The sequence below is a fragment of the Colobus angolensis genome, unplaced genomic scaffold (genome assembly GCF_000951035.1).
Source record: "Colobus angolensis palliatus isolate OR3802 unplaced genomic scaffold, Cang.pa_1.0 Scaffold108, whole genome shotgun sequence".
In the NCBI taxonomy this organism is placed as follows: Eukaryota; Metazoa; Chordata; class Mammalia; order Primates; family Cercopithecidae; genus Colobus; species Colobus angolensis.
Genome location: NW_012111808.1, coordinates 5909568 through 5925974, shown reverse-complemented (window position 1 = coordinate 5925974; position 16407 = coordinate 5909568). Strand labels below are relative to the sequence as shown.

The 16407-nt window shown below is 47.2% G+C and overlaps 1 protein-coding gene across 1 annotated transcript in view; it reads left to right on the top strand.

Moving 5' to 3' along the window:
* ALPK2 (alpha-kinase 2) overlaps positions 1–16407 on the top strand; it is a 129231-nt gene that overhangs the window by 103531 nt on the left and 9293 nt on the right. Inside the window, exons 10-11 of the mRNA XM_011949283.1 lie at positions 2330–2547; positions 8131–8179. Of these exons, the coding sequence (XP_011804673.1) occupies positions 2330–2547; positions 8131–8179 (267 nt within the window). The remainder of the gene's footprint in view (positions 1–2329; positions 2548–8130; positions 8180–16407) is intronic.

Here is a 16407-nt window from a genome sequence, read left to right as displayed (position 1 = left end):
TCCTTTTTTTTTTTTTTAGATTCATGGGGTCCATGTGCAGGCGTGTTACGTGGCTGTATTGTGTGATGCTGAGGTTTGGGCTTCAACTAAACCCATCACCCAAATAGTGAACATGGCACCCTATAGGTAGTTTTTCAACCTTACCCTCCACCCTCCCTCCCCTCTTTTGGAATCCCCGGTGTCTATTGTTGCCATCTTTATGGCCATGTGTGCCCAATGCCATGTTAAATTTGAGATGCCCATGAGACGTCACGTGGAGATGGTGGGCAGGGAACTCAGGGACAGGGCTGGACTGGGGACATAAATGTGGAAGTCATCGGCATCTGAATGGTATTTAAAGCAAGGAAGTCACTAGGGATTGTGGGCAGAGAGAAAAGAGTTGTTCCAGGGCCCTCCAGAGTCTAAAGATTGAGGAGAGGATGAGGAATTCGCAAAGGAGACAGAGAAGAGGTAGCCAGTGAAGCAGAGAAAAGCCATGAGGAAGCCAGGGAAAGGCGTATCAGAAAGAAGTGAGAGATCCACTGTGCCCAGAGCTGCTGAGAGCAAAAGGGGTAGGTGCCGAGAAGAGAGCACTGGACTTAGCAGCGTGATGGTCATGCTGTCCTTGACAGAGGCTTCTTTTGAGGGAAAGCCTCTTTCAGATGTTCAAGAGAGAATGGGATCGGAGGGACTGGAGACAGCGAGTCTACAGCGGATTTGAGTTTCGATGTCAAATGTGAGTCAGTATTTGGGGTGGGCTCTGGGGTCGCCATGCTGTGTAGTTATCACAGAGTGCCGCTAGGCTCTTGGAAATGATTCTGTAGAGGGAATATTGATGCAGGAGAGAGAGGGAAAACTGCTGGAGCAATACCTGGAGGATTTGAGAGGGGTGAGACCAGGGCACCTGTAGAGGAGATAGTTCAGGATGGAGCAGGGATGGCGCATCGTGTAGGAAGAGGGCGCAGTGCGTGGGCACAGACCAGGAGGTGAGAATATGGATGTGCTCATGGCAGCACTTAGAGGTTCCCCTAAACCTTCAGTTTTCACACTGAAACAGGAAGATGAGAGTGTGGTTAGGGGAGGAGGTGTATGTGCTTTTAAGAGAGAGGGACAGGTAGGAAATCATCATGTAGGTTGATGTGACAGCAAATGGATAATGCTGGAAACTCCATCCCATATCTGATCACCTCTCCAGCTCCCTGGACATCATTACCTGGCTCCAGTCTCCCTGCCCCACCCCTGGCCTATTCTCCACAGAGAAGCAGTGATCTTTGTCATTCAGAAATCTCCTCGTGTCCCTCCCTTGCCCCAAATCATCCAGTGGCTTCTCATCCAACTCAGTGCAAAGGGGAAAGTTTTCCAAATGGCCTCCGAGGTCCCCCAAGGCCTGATTTCCTGTCCCCTCTGCCTCCCCCAACTTCTGCCAATCTCCTTGGCTCCCTGCACTCCTGCCGCACACCAGGAATGCTCCTGCCCTGAGCATTTCTCCTTGGGGTGCCTTCAACCTGGAATGTTCTACCGTCGATGTCCTCATGGCTCCCCTCACTTCCTATAGGCCTCTGCTCAAATGTTCTTTATCCATGGACAAGGGCTGCTCTGACCTCCCTACATAAGACAGCTGCCCCACTCCACTGCATGCCCCTGTCTCCTCTTCACTGCTGGGTTTTCCCACTTAGCACTTAGCACCATGCAGTTACTTGTTTATTGTCAGTCTCCTTCATTTAAAGGTGAGAGGCCTGAGAACACAGACTCTGTTTTCTTTACTGCTGTTTTGAGGAATAGCATCTGGAAGAGAATCTGACACATACAGGCCACTGAATAAATATTGGTTGACTGAATGAGAGGAAAGAAGGATCAATGGGTGGGTGGGTGGATGGATGGATGGATGGATGGATGGATGGACGGATGGATGGATAGATGGATTGGATGGATGAAAGGAAGGAAGGATAGATGGAACGAAGGAAGGGATGGAGGGAGGGAAAGAGGAGGGTGAGTAGAAGGAAGGATGAATGGATGGACAAATGGATGGGTGCGTGAGTAGATGAATGGATGAATTGGTAGATAGATTACAGTCATTGATTGATGGGTCATTAAGATATGACTACAATGAAGACATTCATTTCTACATGAGCAATTAACCCCCCTCCCAAGGAGGAATTTGTAATGACAAATAAAACACAGAAACATATCTTACCCATTAAAAAGTCATTGGATGGATTTGTAGTCTAAACCTAGCAGAGTTGGGGACAAATTCTACACTCCCTGCTGTTCCAGGTGAGGGAAGAGTGCTGCAGGAGCCTCTCTTCCCCGTGGAGACCTTGATGTGTGCCTGTGTTCTCTTCCCTGCCAGGATCATTCCTATTTTTCTTATCCATCGGCCTGAGAACAATATCCCGTATGCTACAGTGGAGGAGGAGCTGATTGGAGAATTTGTGAAGTATTCCATCAGGGATGGGAAAGAAATAAACTTCTTGAGAAGAGAATCAGAAGCTGGTCAGAAGTGTTGCACCTTCCAGCACTGGGTGTACCAGAAAACAAGTGGCTGCCTCCTGGTGACGGACATGCAGGGTGAGGAGAGCAGCTTAGCCTGGGCTCCAGGGATGCTGTGGGCCAGAGACTTTCCTGTGGATGGAGAAGGAGGGGAAGGAGAGGAAGGATAGGCCTGCTGAGTACCTTTAAACACCTTTGCCTGCAGAAGGTGTTACTGATGCCTCATCAGAAATGAGATTCCATAACAGAGCCTGAAATGACCAGCCAAATGGCCATTTCATTTTATTTTTATTTAAAAAATTTTGGGGGGGGACAGGGTCTCACTCTGTCACCGAGGCTGGAGTACAGTGGCACGATCATAGCTTACTGCAGCTTTGAACTCCTGGGCTCAAGTATTCCTCCCACCTCAGCCTCTAGAGTAGCTGAGACTGCACATGCATTCCACCACACTTGGCTAGTTAAAATTTTTTTTTTTGCAGAGACAGGGTCCTGGACCAAGCTGGTCTCAAACTACTAGGCTCTAGCGATCCTCCCACACTGGCCTCCAAAAGTGTTGGGATTACAGGCATGAGCCACTGTGCCTGGAGTTCATTTCATTTTAATAATTCATGCCAGTAATGCCTTCCCATTACAACAGGTAACCAGAGAGTGGCTTTACTGTTATATCCTCAATAGGCCTAGACTCAGCAATATATACCCAAATCCAGATCTACCATAAGATAAATTAAAATGTAGTATTCCATTCTCAATAGACAAAGGAGTCTTTAGAATGCTTTAGATTTTAAGCTCCTCTGCTGAATGTACAGCATGTTTTCAATATATACACAACTGTTTAGGAATACCATTTCTTCTGTGGAATGGAGATGTCATCATTAGGCTTCTCCTAAGACAGACCTGAGACAGGTACTCATGTACAAATGGCTTATTTGAGAGGGGATCCCAGGAAACGCCAATAGAGGAGTAGGGAAGTGCAACTGGGGAAGGAAAGGAGGCTGGTGGAATATGTTATTATTAGCCAGTGACTGCCATGGGTGCTGGAGCTGACATCTGCAGGGAGCCCTGCAGAGCACACTTCTCAGTGAGGGAGCTGGGGTATGTATGCAGTTCCAGGTGGGGGCATTACTTCCCTTGCACCTGTCACTTGCCTACATGAGCAAGCTAAGCTGGATAAAAAACATGATCAGAGAAAGTTCTTAGGCAGAGAAATGCTGGTGTGGCACTGAGAAGTGGAACCAGGTGCACAGAAGTGGTTAGGGTGAGGGCAATGGGTAAGGCACCAGCAGCTTCTGCCGCAAGAGGTTCCCTATTTCTGTTTGCTATTAAGAAAATCTGAACTGTATTATTGTCTATCTACCAAATATCAGACATTATCCCAGATGAGGATCTCAAGCTCTAGCTATTACATGGTGTTGAAGAGCAAGACCACCTTGGGGTTCTGTTCCCTGCACTGTCACTTCCAACCTGGTAGCCTGTGGGCAAATTACCTTTCTCCCTGCTTCAGTAACCTCCACACAGGGTTGTTTTGAGAATTAAATGAGATAGTAAACCACTAATTGCAGCATTGCCACATAATAAATGGTTCCTATTTTTTTAACTCATTTTTAAAAATTTGTGTGAGACAGGGTGTCGCTCTGTCACCCATGCTGGAGTGCAGTGGTGCAAACACAGCTCACTGCAGCCTCAATCTCCTGGACTCAAGTGATCCTCCTGCCTCATTGTACCATGTAGCTGGGACCACAAGAGTGTGCCATCACACCTGGCTAATTCTTTCTTTCCTGTGTGTGTGTGTGTGTGTGTGTGTGTATGTGTGTGTGGAGATGGGGTTTCACTTTGTTGCTCAGGCTGGTCTTGAACTCCTGGACTCAGGTGATCTTCCTGCCTCGGCCTCCCAAAGTGCTAGGATTACAGGTATGAGCCACTGTGCCCTAGCCTTTATTTTGAAATAATTATAGACTCGCAAGAATTTGCAAAAATATATGGAGTGGTTCACATGTACGCTTCACCCAGCTTCACCTAATGGTGACATCTCACATAAGTATAGTATATTATCAAAACCAAGAGGTGGACACTGGCAGAATATAATCAACTACACTAAAAACTTTACTTGGATTTCATCAGTTTTTGTATCCATTCATTTTTTTCTATTATTTTTACTTAATCTTCATAATAACCCTGCAGAGAAGATATTATGATCCCCATTTTACAGATGAGAAAACTGAGGCCTGGAGACCGTGATTTGATTGTCTGCTGTCACTCAGCTAGTAAGTAGGGGGTCCGAGACTCCAACCCGCATTTTCTGACTCTGAATTCCAAGTTCTTTCCACAAATAACAATTTAGCAAATTTGCAAGATATTTACTTCCAGACCTTTCCAAGTCTCTCCTGATGTAAGAAGGCTCTGGTATGTGTACTGTTCTTCCTCCTAAGCCCTTGGAAGGACTCCTTGCAGGCCAGCTGGGAAATGCAACATTACTGCCTTGCAGATGAAGCCAATCTGCAAATTTAAGTCAGACTTTGCTCTTTGAAGAGACTGCTGCCACACACACACACAAAATATATGGTCTTAACAGACAGCTGTTTGCTCTGTTTAGACTCTGGCTGTGCAATTGCTGCTGTCCCCCATCTTTTCTCCTTGGTGATTAATTTTGTATTAAATATAGCTCTTCTGCTGAAAAGCGGCACCTAGGGCTCTGTGCACAGTTAGTTCCACTTCCAGGTACTAGTAAACAACAGTAATAGAATATCACATCTCTCTGTAAATGATGTGCGTGGTTTAACATGGTGGTGTGGTGGTAAGTAATGGTGTTTATTTACTCTCTATTGATGGACAAAAAATATTTTTGCTGTCAATGTCGTTGTGGCATGAGACAGCACATCTATTCTCTAAGGAAAGTCCACTTTTTATAATTTTACAGAGACATTGGAATTAGAATTAAACTCAAATTCTATCATCACCTTTTTGGACTTTTAAAAGTTAACTCTTCCCGGCTGCATTTGCTTGTTTAGAAGATTGTGCCAGGTTTGTGGGGTAAAAGATGAGCCTGTGATTTGGACCTGAGACCTGCATACTGGTGAGACTACCAGGTTTTCTAACAAGCTGTCACCCAAAAAACTCAAGGCCTCGAATTCTGGAGAATGAACTTCTAATGCTGTTCATTTCCTTTCTTCTATTAGAAACAACCTGTAGATTACTGTTATCTCCAACTCAGCTTGATAGCTGCACACCGGGATTTAACTTTAGCCTCTAGAGGTTCTTAATAACCTTGACAGAATTGCAGGCAAATTATTAAACTGAGAGAGGGAAGTTTTCTTTTAAAAATTATATTCTGTCTTTCTAAACTGTAAGTGACAGCTGGTAATTGTGGGAAACAAGGGAAAGCAATTCTCCAAGTTCAAGGACCTTTTGCCAAATGACTTTTTCAAATTGGATTTCCATGTGGCTTAGAACTGTAATTTAAAAATACAATTTTCCATGAAATAAGATGTCCAGCGAGAGCTTTTGCAATTTGGTGTTTTTTTTTGTTTTTTTTTTCAAAGCATAGTTCCTGTAATAAAAACTATGTGAACCATTTCTACATATGTTTGAGTTATTAGCAGCTTTGAAAGAATGAGATGAATTAGTTACCAACTGCAAAAGAGACTTTTAAAATGGTCACTGGTTCTCCCAAAGTGCCATGTCTAATTTAGCTCACAGGTGCACTGCGGAAAAGCAGGCCTCGTGGCTTCTGTCTGACTAACCAGCCTGAATCCCAACATGTCCTGTGTTTCTGCCATGCTCCCAGCGGATACCGCTCAATCAGAGCATTAACCCTTTAGCTGTCTTTTCCCGGGCCTCAGAAGCAGCACTCCACATGGGTGGAGAGCCATGGAGTAGGTGGCCAGCAGATCTGATCCTCATGGTTGGCTTTAGCGGGATGCTGAGTTTTTTTTCTTTCCACAGCCCAAACTGGTTTCTAGGCTGCCAGGGCCCTCCATGGGCAAGTCACATGCTGGAGGTGGGGAATGCCAGTGCTCACAGTCTGGCCCATGGGGCCCAAGACGCAGTGACAAGAGCACGGGAGGCAGGACCCAGGTATCTAGCAGGTGCAGACGCACTGGTGGGGTGGCACTATGGGCCCTGGGATAAAATGTCATCACTAGATTGCATGGGTAAGGTCCTGGCAGAGGTCCACTGCATTGGAGCAAGTGCCCATAGCCTCACTCTAGGGAGACAGGAGTGGAATTGGTACATGGTCAGGGCATGGAGATTCTCGAAAGGCCAAGAGGGAATCCACACTCTGGGCATCAGGGAAGTGCTTTACTTTCCCCTAGACCTGGGAGGGGTTCAGGACGCAGGCTGAGGCTGCGGGTGGAGGGAGAGAGGTGGCTCTTTCCACTACAGATGGGGATGGCAGCTCTTGTCGTTCCTCACGGTGGAAAACAGCGGGATAGTCTATTCCCTTTGCCTCCCTGGCTCCCTAGCTACCCTCCCTACCCCTCCTGCTGGAAAGGCAGATGCGAAAAAGGCTTCCATATGCTTGCGATGGGTGCCTATTGCTCTTTGCTGAACCAGAGTGGGAAGCTCAGGTAGCTGCTCTATTGTTTTGGTTTTGGTATCCCCCACCTACCCCCACCATGGTTTAGCGGGGTAGCATTTAGGATGAGCCCAAGGACCACATGTTCCAAATGTCTGCTTCCCCAGGCCATTGGTTCAGCGTCTACATAGAATTCAAGATTGTTTCCCGGGGCCTAACACTGACCACCCAGAAAACCTTCAGTCCTGGATTGAAAAACGATCTTTATGGAAATGAGAAATCACGCGTCTGAAGTTTGATTTTCAACTAAACACATGCCCCTTGAGCCCTGTGTTAGTTCATTTTAACACTGCTGATAAAGACATACCCAAGACTGGGTAATTTATAAAGAAAAAGAGGTTAATGGACTGATAGTTCCACGTGGCTGGGGAGGCCTCACGATCGTGGTGGAAGGTGGAAGCCACGTCTTACACTGCGGCAGGCCAGAGACACGATGAGAGCCAAGGGAAAAGGGGAAGCCCCTTATGAAATCATCAGATCTCCTGAGACTTATTCACTACCATGAGAACAGTATGGGGGAAACCGCCCCATGATTCATTTATCTCCCACCGGGTCCCTCTCACCACACGTGGGAATTGTGGGAGCTCCATTCAAGATGAGATTTGGGTGGGGACATGGCCAAACCATGTCAAACCCTCTTGCTATTGGCATTGACCATCCCAGGCCGTGCCTACTCTTCTTTCCACCATGTAAGGGTTTCCACTTTCATTGAAGAATGGGGAGCCAGACCTAAGCCGAAGTCAGAGTATTTCTGGGGAGAGAGCTTATGGGGCAGGCATTAGGCCTCAGATTTTTTCAGAGTGGCCAGCTCCCTCCTTGTCATGGGGTGGGTGGGCCAGGCAGGCAGAGGACTTCATTTCTGGAGCTGAGATGGCTTGGGTTGTCTGCTCACATGCGACTTGAGTCCCCCTAACTGCTGCCTTCCCCTTGGTCCCTGCCTAAAGTTGGATGCGTATTTGAAAGAGGCCTCAGGTGTTTGGAAGGGGAAGGAGGAGGAGCTGTCATTACCCCTTCCCTGGGCTAGAGGCCCATCTTTCTGAGGGATCCTGAGTAACATAAACTCCCATCTTTGTTTTCTCTTCCTGTAGGTGTAGGAATGAAGCTAACTGACGTTGGCATAGCAACGCTGGCTAAAGGGTGAGTAGGAAAAACTGGAGTGTGCATCATTTAACACTGGGCTTACAGACACCTTCCAGGCAGACACTGTCAGGCTGAGGTGGGCAAAGTGAATTTCTTGACCTAACTGCGGATGACAAATGTTCTTGGGATGAATTCATTTCTCTCACTTACATAAAATATTTATGGACTTTGTTGTCACAGGGGAGCACGTTTGTTTCTTAACTTTGAAACAAATGAGAACTCTTGCAGACACATTTCAAGAGTAGGAGTACCATGGGGAGGAAATGCTGGCATTATTTGGATGCCTTTTCACTGGAATATTCCATTCTTTTACATTTAATATCTTCACTATTAAAAGCTTCTTTGAAAAATATTTTTTTGCAATTGAATGCAGTGAATTCAATTTGTATATTTCAAATTAATTTTTCCCCAAAAAGGACTTTAGGCAGCTCACAGACCCCCATGATGATAATCATAGGAGGCAATGTCTCTGGCAGAGCTGTGATTAGTTACTTGTTTTTGATGATGGCTTTATTTTTCTAATATAGAGTGGTGCTTTGCTTAGTATGAGGCACACACAGAAGATATGCTATGATCACATTTTACTGGGGCATCTTTTTAACAAACTGCCCCTTCCCACTTCTTTACCTGGCTGCCACTGAGGAGAAAGCCAGCCATTTGCGGTTCTTGGTGAAGATGCAATTCCGTGTTGGAACCGCCATCGCCTTTGCCCGCTCCTGCTCTTCCTATGTACTGAGACCATCTGTAAGGGGGAGGAAAAGAGTGCTCATGACTTTTGGAAGGGATGGCTTCCATTTCAAAATGTAGGTTTTATTAGTATGAGGTATCGTAAGGTCAACAGATCAGGAGACAGTTGCCATTGAAAAGCTAGTTTGTTACTCACAGCTCCCAAGAGGGGGCACTACGCCACCAGGGGCCATGCTGGGAAGCACCAGGGCCGGTTGGGAGGTAGAGGAAGTGAGGGGAAAACGCAGGCAAAAATATTATGGTTTATTCAGGAAGGAATAGGTGAGGGAGGATAAACAGGCCTGGGATTGGCTAATTTGACATTTTCCAGCAGTCTCTAGGACACAGGACTGGCCCTAGTGTCTGGTACCTGCACTGGGGTGATTAAGGCAGGTGGATAGTGGCCCCAGTATGAGAGTCCACAGAGGAGGTATTAGGGATGTGGCTCTGGATTGGTTGATTTGCATATATATGAAAGGCTCTCTGGAAGGTGATCATTTACTATCTCTAGGAATATGGCAGCCCTGAGAGGAGCAGAGTCTCTCCAGGGCCAGTAAGGCCCAAGATGTCAAAGCATCAGAAACACAGAAAATAAAGTGGTGGGATGAATCCAGCTTACTTTCCCAAGGCTGAGAACAACTTATCCATGGGAGCTTTGTGGTTACTTCAGACCATCAGTGTCAGCCACGATCCAACAAATATGCTAATTTTCAGCTTCAATAAAGGACAGAGAGAAGTAGAGGGATCTGAAAAAGTAGGAAGGGGATCGCTCTTTCTTTTAACCTCCAGGTCAGTAAGTCTGATTCATGAAGTTCTCGCTGATTGCACAAAGCTTCCAGTTGGGTTTTAGAACCAGGATGCGGTTTAGACCTTTTCCCTGGGGTGGCTCAGTGATGATGAAGTTTTATGTTGGAATTGTCTCCAGGCTTCTCCCCCATGCTCACTGGAGACCTGGCTGGCATATACTTCAGGGAATTGGGCGTGTCCTTGGGCTTGTGAAGAGAGCGCGTTAGGAGGGGTTATGATGAAGTGGGGAGGAAGGAACGAGGGATTTAGAGCGAGACCCAGTTCGTACTGTGATGCTGCTGCTTCTGTTTCTCCTGATAGTAGCCTTGCTTCTTGGCATCGTAGGAATGTGCCTAGCCTACCTGATGAGGGGGATGAACGTCTATCCCAGCTTCCCCGTGATGGTACCATTTTATGCCTCAGGTCCTCCCATCCCATACACTGTAGCATTTATCCTGAACAAGTGTACCCATTTAGAAGATAAATTATATGGTGCCCTATTTATGGAGGCTTCTGGACCCCAGAAGGATTTTCCAAATGGAGCCTTCCTTTCCCGGCTCCATGTGCTCTGCAGAACCTTGCAGACACAAGCATCAGCCAGCCCTAATTTGGATCCTGGCTTCTCGTCATACCAGCTGTGTGACTGTGGACATGTGACTAAGTTCTTAAAGGCAGTGATGTACAGCATGGGGACACTGCGGCTTGCCCTGAGTATTCTACCAGTTAATCTACACCTAGCCCCTGAAACTGGAAGTGAGCTAGATAAATATTAGTTTCCCTTCCCTCCTCATGTCTTAGCCTGACACTAGAGTGGGCAAATTTCATGCTGTTATTTAGAACAACTCTCTACCAAAACAACGAAGAAACCTGTCCAAGAAGTTTCAAAAATGAAGGTGGTCGTGATTATTTAAGACATCTTTTAAAAGCAAGTCAACAGCTTCCAGGAACCCAGACCAACTGGGAGCTTCAAATGGTATATATTTTTTTTTTCTCCTGATTGAAAAAGAAATCCAATCCTTTGGTTTTGTTCTCAGCTTTAATATGACTTATCTGGCCTGGGACAGCTGCCCAAGACCCATTAGAAGCGATGATGGCTGGAGCCCAGTGCAGAATGCTGTCTATAAAGTATTACTTACTTATTGCCTTCCCACCCAAGGAGAGGCCAGGAAGCAGGAGCTGGGAGAGGAGGAGATTCTGAAGTGTTTGAGAGCTTTGGCAAGGATATTAGATCTTCTTTTCTTTTGTTTTTTAAAAACTTTTCTTTAAACTTTACCTTTTAAGCCACAGGTTTTTGTTTTTGTTTTTTGTTTTTTTTCCCCAAAAGAAATATATCTTAGAATCACAGTTTGAAAAACTGATGAAAAGGGAAAACTTCTCCAAACAGAGCATAAGGGGTGGTTGAGAGACCTCCTGGGAACCCCTCTGGAGTGGAAACCAGTGATCAAGTCCAACCTCCTCACTTCACAGGTGAGGAGGCATGGGGCATGGGCCAGCCTGCTTGCAGGCAGGAGACAAGAAATCTTTCCTGCTTGAAGTCAGCACCCCAAAGTGAAGGGCAGATCCTCAACGCTGGGAGGCCGAGGCACGATTGAAAAAGTTCTCCAGTGAATGTCAAAGCTGCAAAAGGGAGCTAAATCATGAGAACAGACTTGGAAAGGGCTCAAGTTCAACGACACTTTGCAGACAGGAAAGTCCAGGTGGGAGGCAAATGAGCCAGGGGAAGAAAGGAAGGCGAGCATCGCAGACTGCAGAGAGCAGGAGAGAAGATGGAAGAATAAGGGTTGATTGAGGAAGTTCTCTTGATTCTTAGCAAGCAACTCTACGTGAGCTTAGTTCATTCATAATGCAAAGGGACAGTCGCAAGTTCTGTGGGGGAGCTGGTACCTGGCAGGGCTCAGCTGGGGGAATAGCACCATCATAAGAAGCAGTGCTCTGTGTGTCATTAAAAAAAAATATTCCCATATGTCTCAATCAGGACCATATATTTGGCTGCTGACACCCCAGTCATGCAACCTGTTTTGCTGTCTTGTTCAATGAAGTCAAAGGTTATGGTCCTATTTCGGGAGTAATTAGTCTTAATCTCATCAAATAAAATAGAGAATTGTCATGACTTACTCATTTTAATTCAACTTTACTTTGTTGTATGTTCCTTACAGCAGGAGTATGTCATATTTCTCTTGGGAGCCAGAGATATAAATATGTCCGGAAACGCATCCTCTGTACCTCGGCCACCTCAATCTTTTGGCAAATGTTGGGTACAAAAATTTCAGATTACAAAATATGGCAAGTAAGACTGTCTTGACGTCCAGTAATCCATTTTCTAGATAGACCAAGATACTAACTGGACCATTGAACAAATTTCTGATTGGAAATTACACAAGGAAAAAATGCCTAATTTTATAACTGGAGATTTGGAAACGTAACCTAACCAACTCCAGACCGATCTAAAGCCACCCAGGCAGCGGAGCCGACCTGCAAACTCATGCTTCTCTCCAGCCAGTGGGGGAGTTCCTGGGGCAGGCGACGAGATTGCAATTCAACCACCAGAGGGCACCAGAACCAATCCTTTGCCCTTTGTAGTCTCCCCGGAAAAGCCAAGTTCCAGTTGCCAGATTGAAATAAAACAAAGAAAAGTACCATTAGCAGATTTCTTCCCTGGCAGTAAGCATTGGACCAAAATAAGATTAATATAGACAGCCATAAAGGGCACCCCTCAGAGTGGCTGCTAGCCAGCCTTGCATCTTTCCACCCTTGGAAGAAGGAACGATGAGGCTTAAGGATGAGGGTCATGTGTCAGGCATCCCTGACATGGAAGCCAAATTCCCGAGACCCTGAACAGAAGCCTGGATGATTTGTTCATGTAGCAGGAGGAGAGCTGCCTTGAGAAAGCAGGCTCCACTGGCGTCTGCGTGCCTAGCTCTGATTCTGGCCATGAAAAGGAGAAAAGATCAAAATAGACTCCCACACTCGGTCAAGCTGAGTTCCAAAAGAAAGGCTCTGCCCTCAATGCCCACAAGCAGGTGGAGGGGACGGCAGCCACCTGGGATGCTTTGCCCAGTCACAAGGCCGAGACACCGCCGTACCTGGAGAGGAAGAGCCAAAACAAAGCTGGAGGTGGGAAGAAACAATCTAATCCGAAGAAACACGCCCCAAGAATAGGCTTATGTGCATGAGTGGTGACTCTAGGCAGAGTATTTAAAGCAATGCATGAGTCTGCCAGGAGAGGAAACAAAGGGACTTTGGAACAGAATTCCTGAGGCCTTTTAAGTATGTCATAGCAGGGCCTTGTCACTGTAGAACACCAAACATTTCAGCCGAGTCCCCAATGCCAGGCGTCAGCAGACCAGTCTTACAGGCCTGTCGGCTTGAGAAAGGCAATTCTATGCCCCAGATAGCTCCTCTCCCCACCTGCCCCATGGTCACCTGTCCTGGAAGGCTGCCTGCATCCCATCTTCATCGGGTCAGGCTATTCTGTAGTAGGACCGACTGGCCTGCTGGCTGATTTATGCAGCCAGTCTTTGCCATTAAGGAAGTCTGGAGGCTGAAGGGAAGTCTGAAGGGAACAGTGGCGATTTTTGCAGTTGTTGGCAAGGCAGATCCTACTATAAGCAGTGCTCTCAGTGTGTAGGGGAGTCTCTCAGGCCCAACAGAGCCAGCAGGGACACGCCCCCTCCATGGAGGGACTAGCACAGCAGTCCCCTGGCCTCTGCCCAGAAGTCTTACAAAGGACAGTTCTGTTGAAGTGTCTGGAATTGGGAGCCACGGGTTCCTCCCACTCCTGACCCTATTCCCTAGTTGTCCCCCTGCCCAGTCCATTCCCAGGACCTGAGGACTCAGGGACAGGTGCTGCATTGCCTGTCATCCAGCTTCAGAGATGAGTCTGAACAGAGAGTATGTCTAGAGAAGCCTGGTAGATTCGAGATCACCCCTGCAAGACAGACTGGTGGCCAGTAGGAGGGAGACAAAGGCACGAGGCAGGTGCAGGGATGGCCGAGAGGGTCAGGGGTGACAAAGCCTGAGTGGACAGGACAGGGTGAAGACCAGAATAGACAAGAAAAGAGTTATCACTGCCTTCAGGAAGGTCTAAGCCAATGCGGTGTCACCAGGTGGGAGCCTGGTGACAGATCAGAGAGGGAATGTGCTGCTAAGATGCCAGCAACTCAACAAGTTTGTCGACAAAAGACAAGGAAAAGTCTAGAAGGTAGCTAGAAAAGGAGGTGTGGGGAATGTGTGTGTGTGCGCATATGTGTCTGTGTGCGTGTCTTTGTGTGTCTGTCTTTGTATGTGTGTGTGTACGTGTGTGTCTCTGTGTATATCTGTGTCTGTGTGTGTCTTTGTGTATCTGCCTGTGTGTGTGTGTGTGTGTGTGTGTGTGTGTGTCTAAAGAGACCCTGCCTGATTGAAGGCAGAGGGAAAGGAGCCTGTGGGAAAAGAGTGAGGAACGAACTGCGGAGTGATGTTCCAGAGCGGTGGGCACCCCTCGTGAGGATTCAGAGCTTGTCAGTATGGAAGACCCTGCAGCCGTCACTGTGCAACTTGGAGCACACTGGAAATGTGGCTTTGCCTCTCCCCACCCTCACCTCCACCCAGGGCGTCAGCCCAGCTGCTCCTCCGAATGGTGAATTCTCAAACAGCCTGTACCTAGTGGGAATGCTGGCGCACTTCTCCCTCACCTCAACTGCCTGCCCTGTGGCCCTGCAGAGCCTCCTGTAACCGCCCTCCGGGTTCTCCTTGCCTGTATGCCTAGACAGGACATGGCCGATTTATCAAGATGGGAATTGCAACAGAGAAAGAGTTTAATTCACGTAGAGCCAGGTGTATGGGAGACTGGAGTTTTATTATTACTCAAATCAGTCTCCCTGAAAATTTGGGGGTTGGTGGTCGGGAAGTAGGGGTAGTGCTGATTGGTCAGGTCAAAGATGAAATCATAGGGAGTCGAAGCTGTTGTCTTGGGCTGAGTCAGTTCCTGGGTGGGGGCCACATGACTACATGAGCCAGTTTATTGATCGGGGAGGCGCCAGTTGATCCATCAAGGGCAAGGTCTGAAAAACATCTCAAGCTCCAAGCTTAGATTTTACAATGGTGATGTCATCCTTAGGAGCAGCTGGGGAGGTTTAGAACCTTGTAGCCTCCAGCTGCATGACTCTTAAACTGTAATTTCTAATCTTGTGGCTAATTTGTTAGTCCTGCAAAGGTAGTCTAGTTCCCAAGCAAGAAGGGAATTTGTTTTGGGAAAGGGCTGTTACGGTCTTTGTTTCAAAGTTGAACTATAAACTAAGTTCCTCCCAAAGTTAGTTTGGCCTCTGCCCAGGAAAGAACAAGGACAGCTTGGAGGTTAGAAGCAAGAAGGAGTTGGTTAGGTCAGATCTCTTTCACTGTCACAATTTTCTGAGTTATAATTTCTGCAAAGGTGGTTTCACTCCCATTTGCAGATAAAACCAGCACAGTCCTTTGGGAATTAGAGCTCTGGGGCTTAGGACAGTGGGTGAATCTCAGGTTGCTTATTTGGTGAATGTCTACCTACAACGCCCCCTCCTGGGTTCTTTGTCTTCAACTCCAGTTTGCAATTCAGATACTAAGGAATGGACTGTGTGCTTCCTGCATATTCATGGAGATGGGACTCACATGACCTCAAAAACGGACGCATAGTAGATGAGTGCTTCTCCCCCTCCCCTGGGCTCCTCTCTGAGCTCTCTTCTTTGGGACTCCTGTCTCACAGAACCTCCTGGTTGAGGGTGCCATCAAAAGCAATGAGAGTAGAAACTGTGCAAATGTACAGGGATTCTAGAATATGTTGCCATCTGACACAGAGACCAGACTCATTGAAGGTGGGGCACTTCTGTCCTCCTCTCCCTCTCATTTTTCTGCAGAAGGAGGGAACTTTTTGTATTCTGCTTTTTATTTTCTTCCAGCCAGGGAGGCTATGAGGGAAGATAGGGCCAGGACTTGGTTTCTGTTGGGGTAGCTGGGACTGTGGCTTCAACTGAGGACTGAGGGAGCAGCCATAGCACTGGGCAAGAAGGGCAGAGAGTGCCGGAAAACAAGGGGAGAGGCTAGACTTTGATCAGAGGGAGATGGGGCCATCCAAGCAGTTGCTTGGCCATGACATGATCTGACCTGCACTCACCTGGACAAGGCGGAAAGCAGGGGCGAATTGCCTGGAGGCTCCCCTGACTGGCCCAGGGAGGGGTAGTGGTGGCTGAGATGGAATTTTGTTGAGATCAGTTGCTGAAGGTCACCTGCCCCAAGAGAAGGTCACCTTGTAGACATCCTCAGGGGACTTCTCGAGAAAACACAGATCTGGTTATGCTACTACATCCCCACCCTCAAAAATTCCATGAATTTTAAAAGTGCTTTTCAAAGTAATTATGTGAAACAAGATTTCTGTTGTCAAGTAATTTTGGGAAACCCTGGGTTGAATAAGTTTAGGGGGTTTCCTTTTTCTCTTTTTTTGAGACAGAGTCTCACTCTGTCGCCCAGGCTGGAGTGCAGTGGCACGATCTTGGCTCACTGCAACCTCTGCCTCCTGGGTTCAAGCCATTCTCCTGCCTCAGCCTCCTGTGTAGCTGGGACTACAGGCACATGGCACCACGCCCAGCTAATTTTTTTATTTTTAGTAGAGAAGGGGTTTCACCATGTTGGCCAGGCTGGTCTCAAACTGCTGTCCTCAAGTGATCCTCTTGCCTCAGCCTCCCAAAGTGCTGGGATTACAG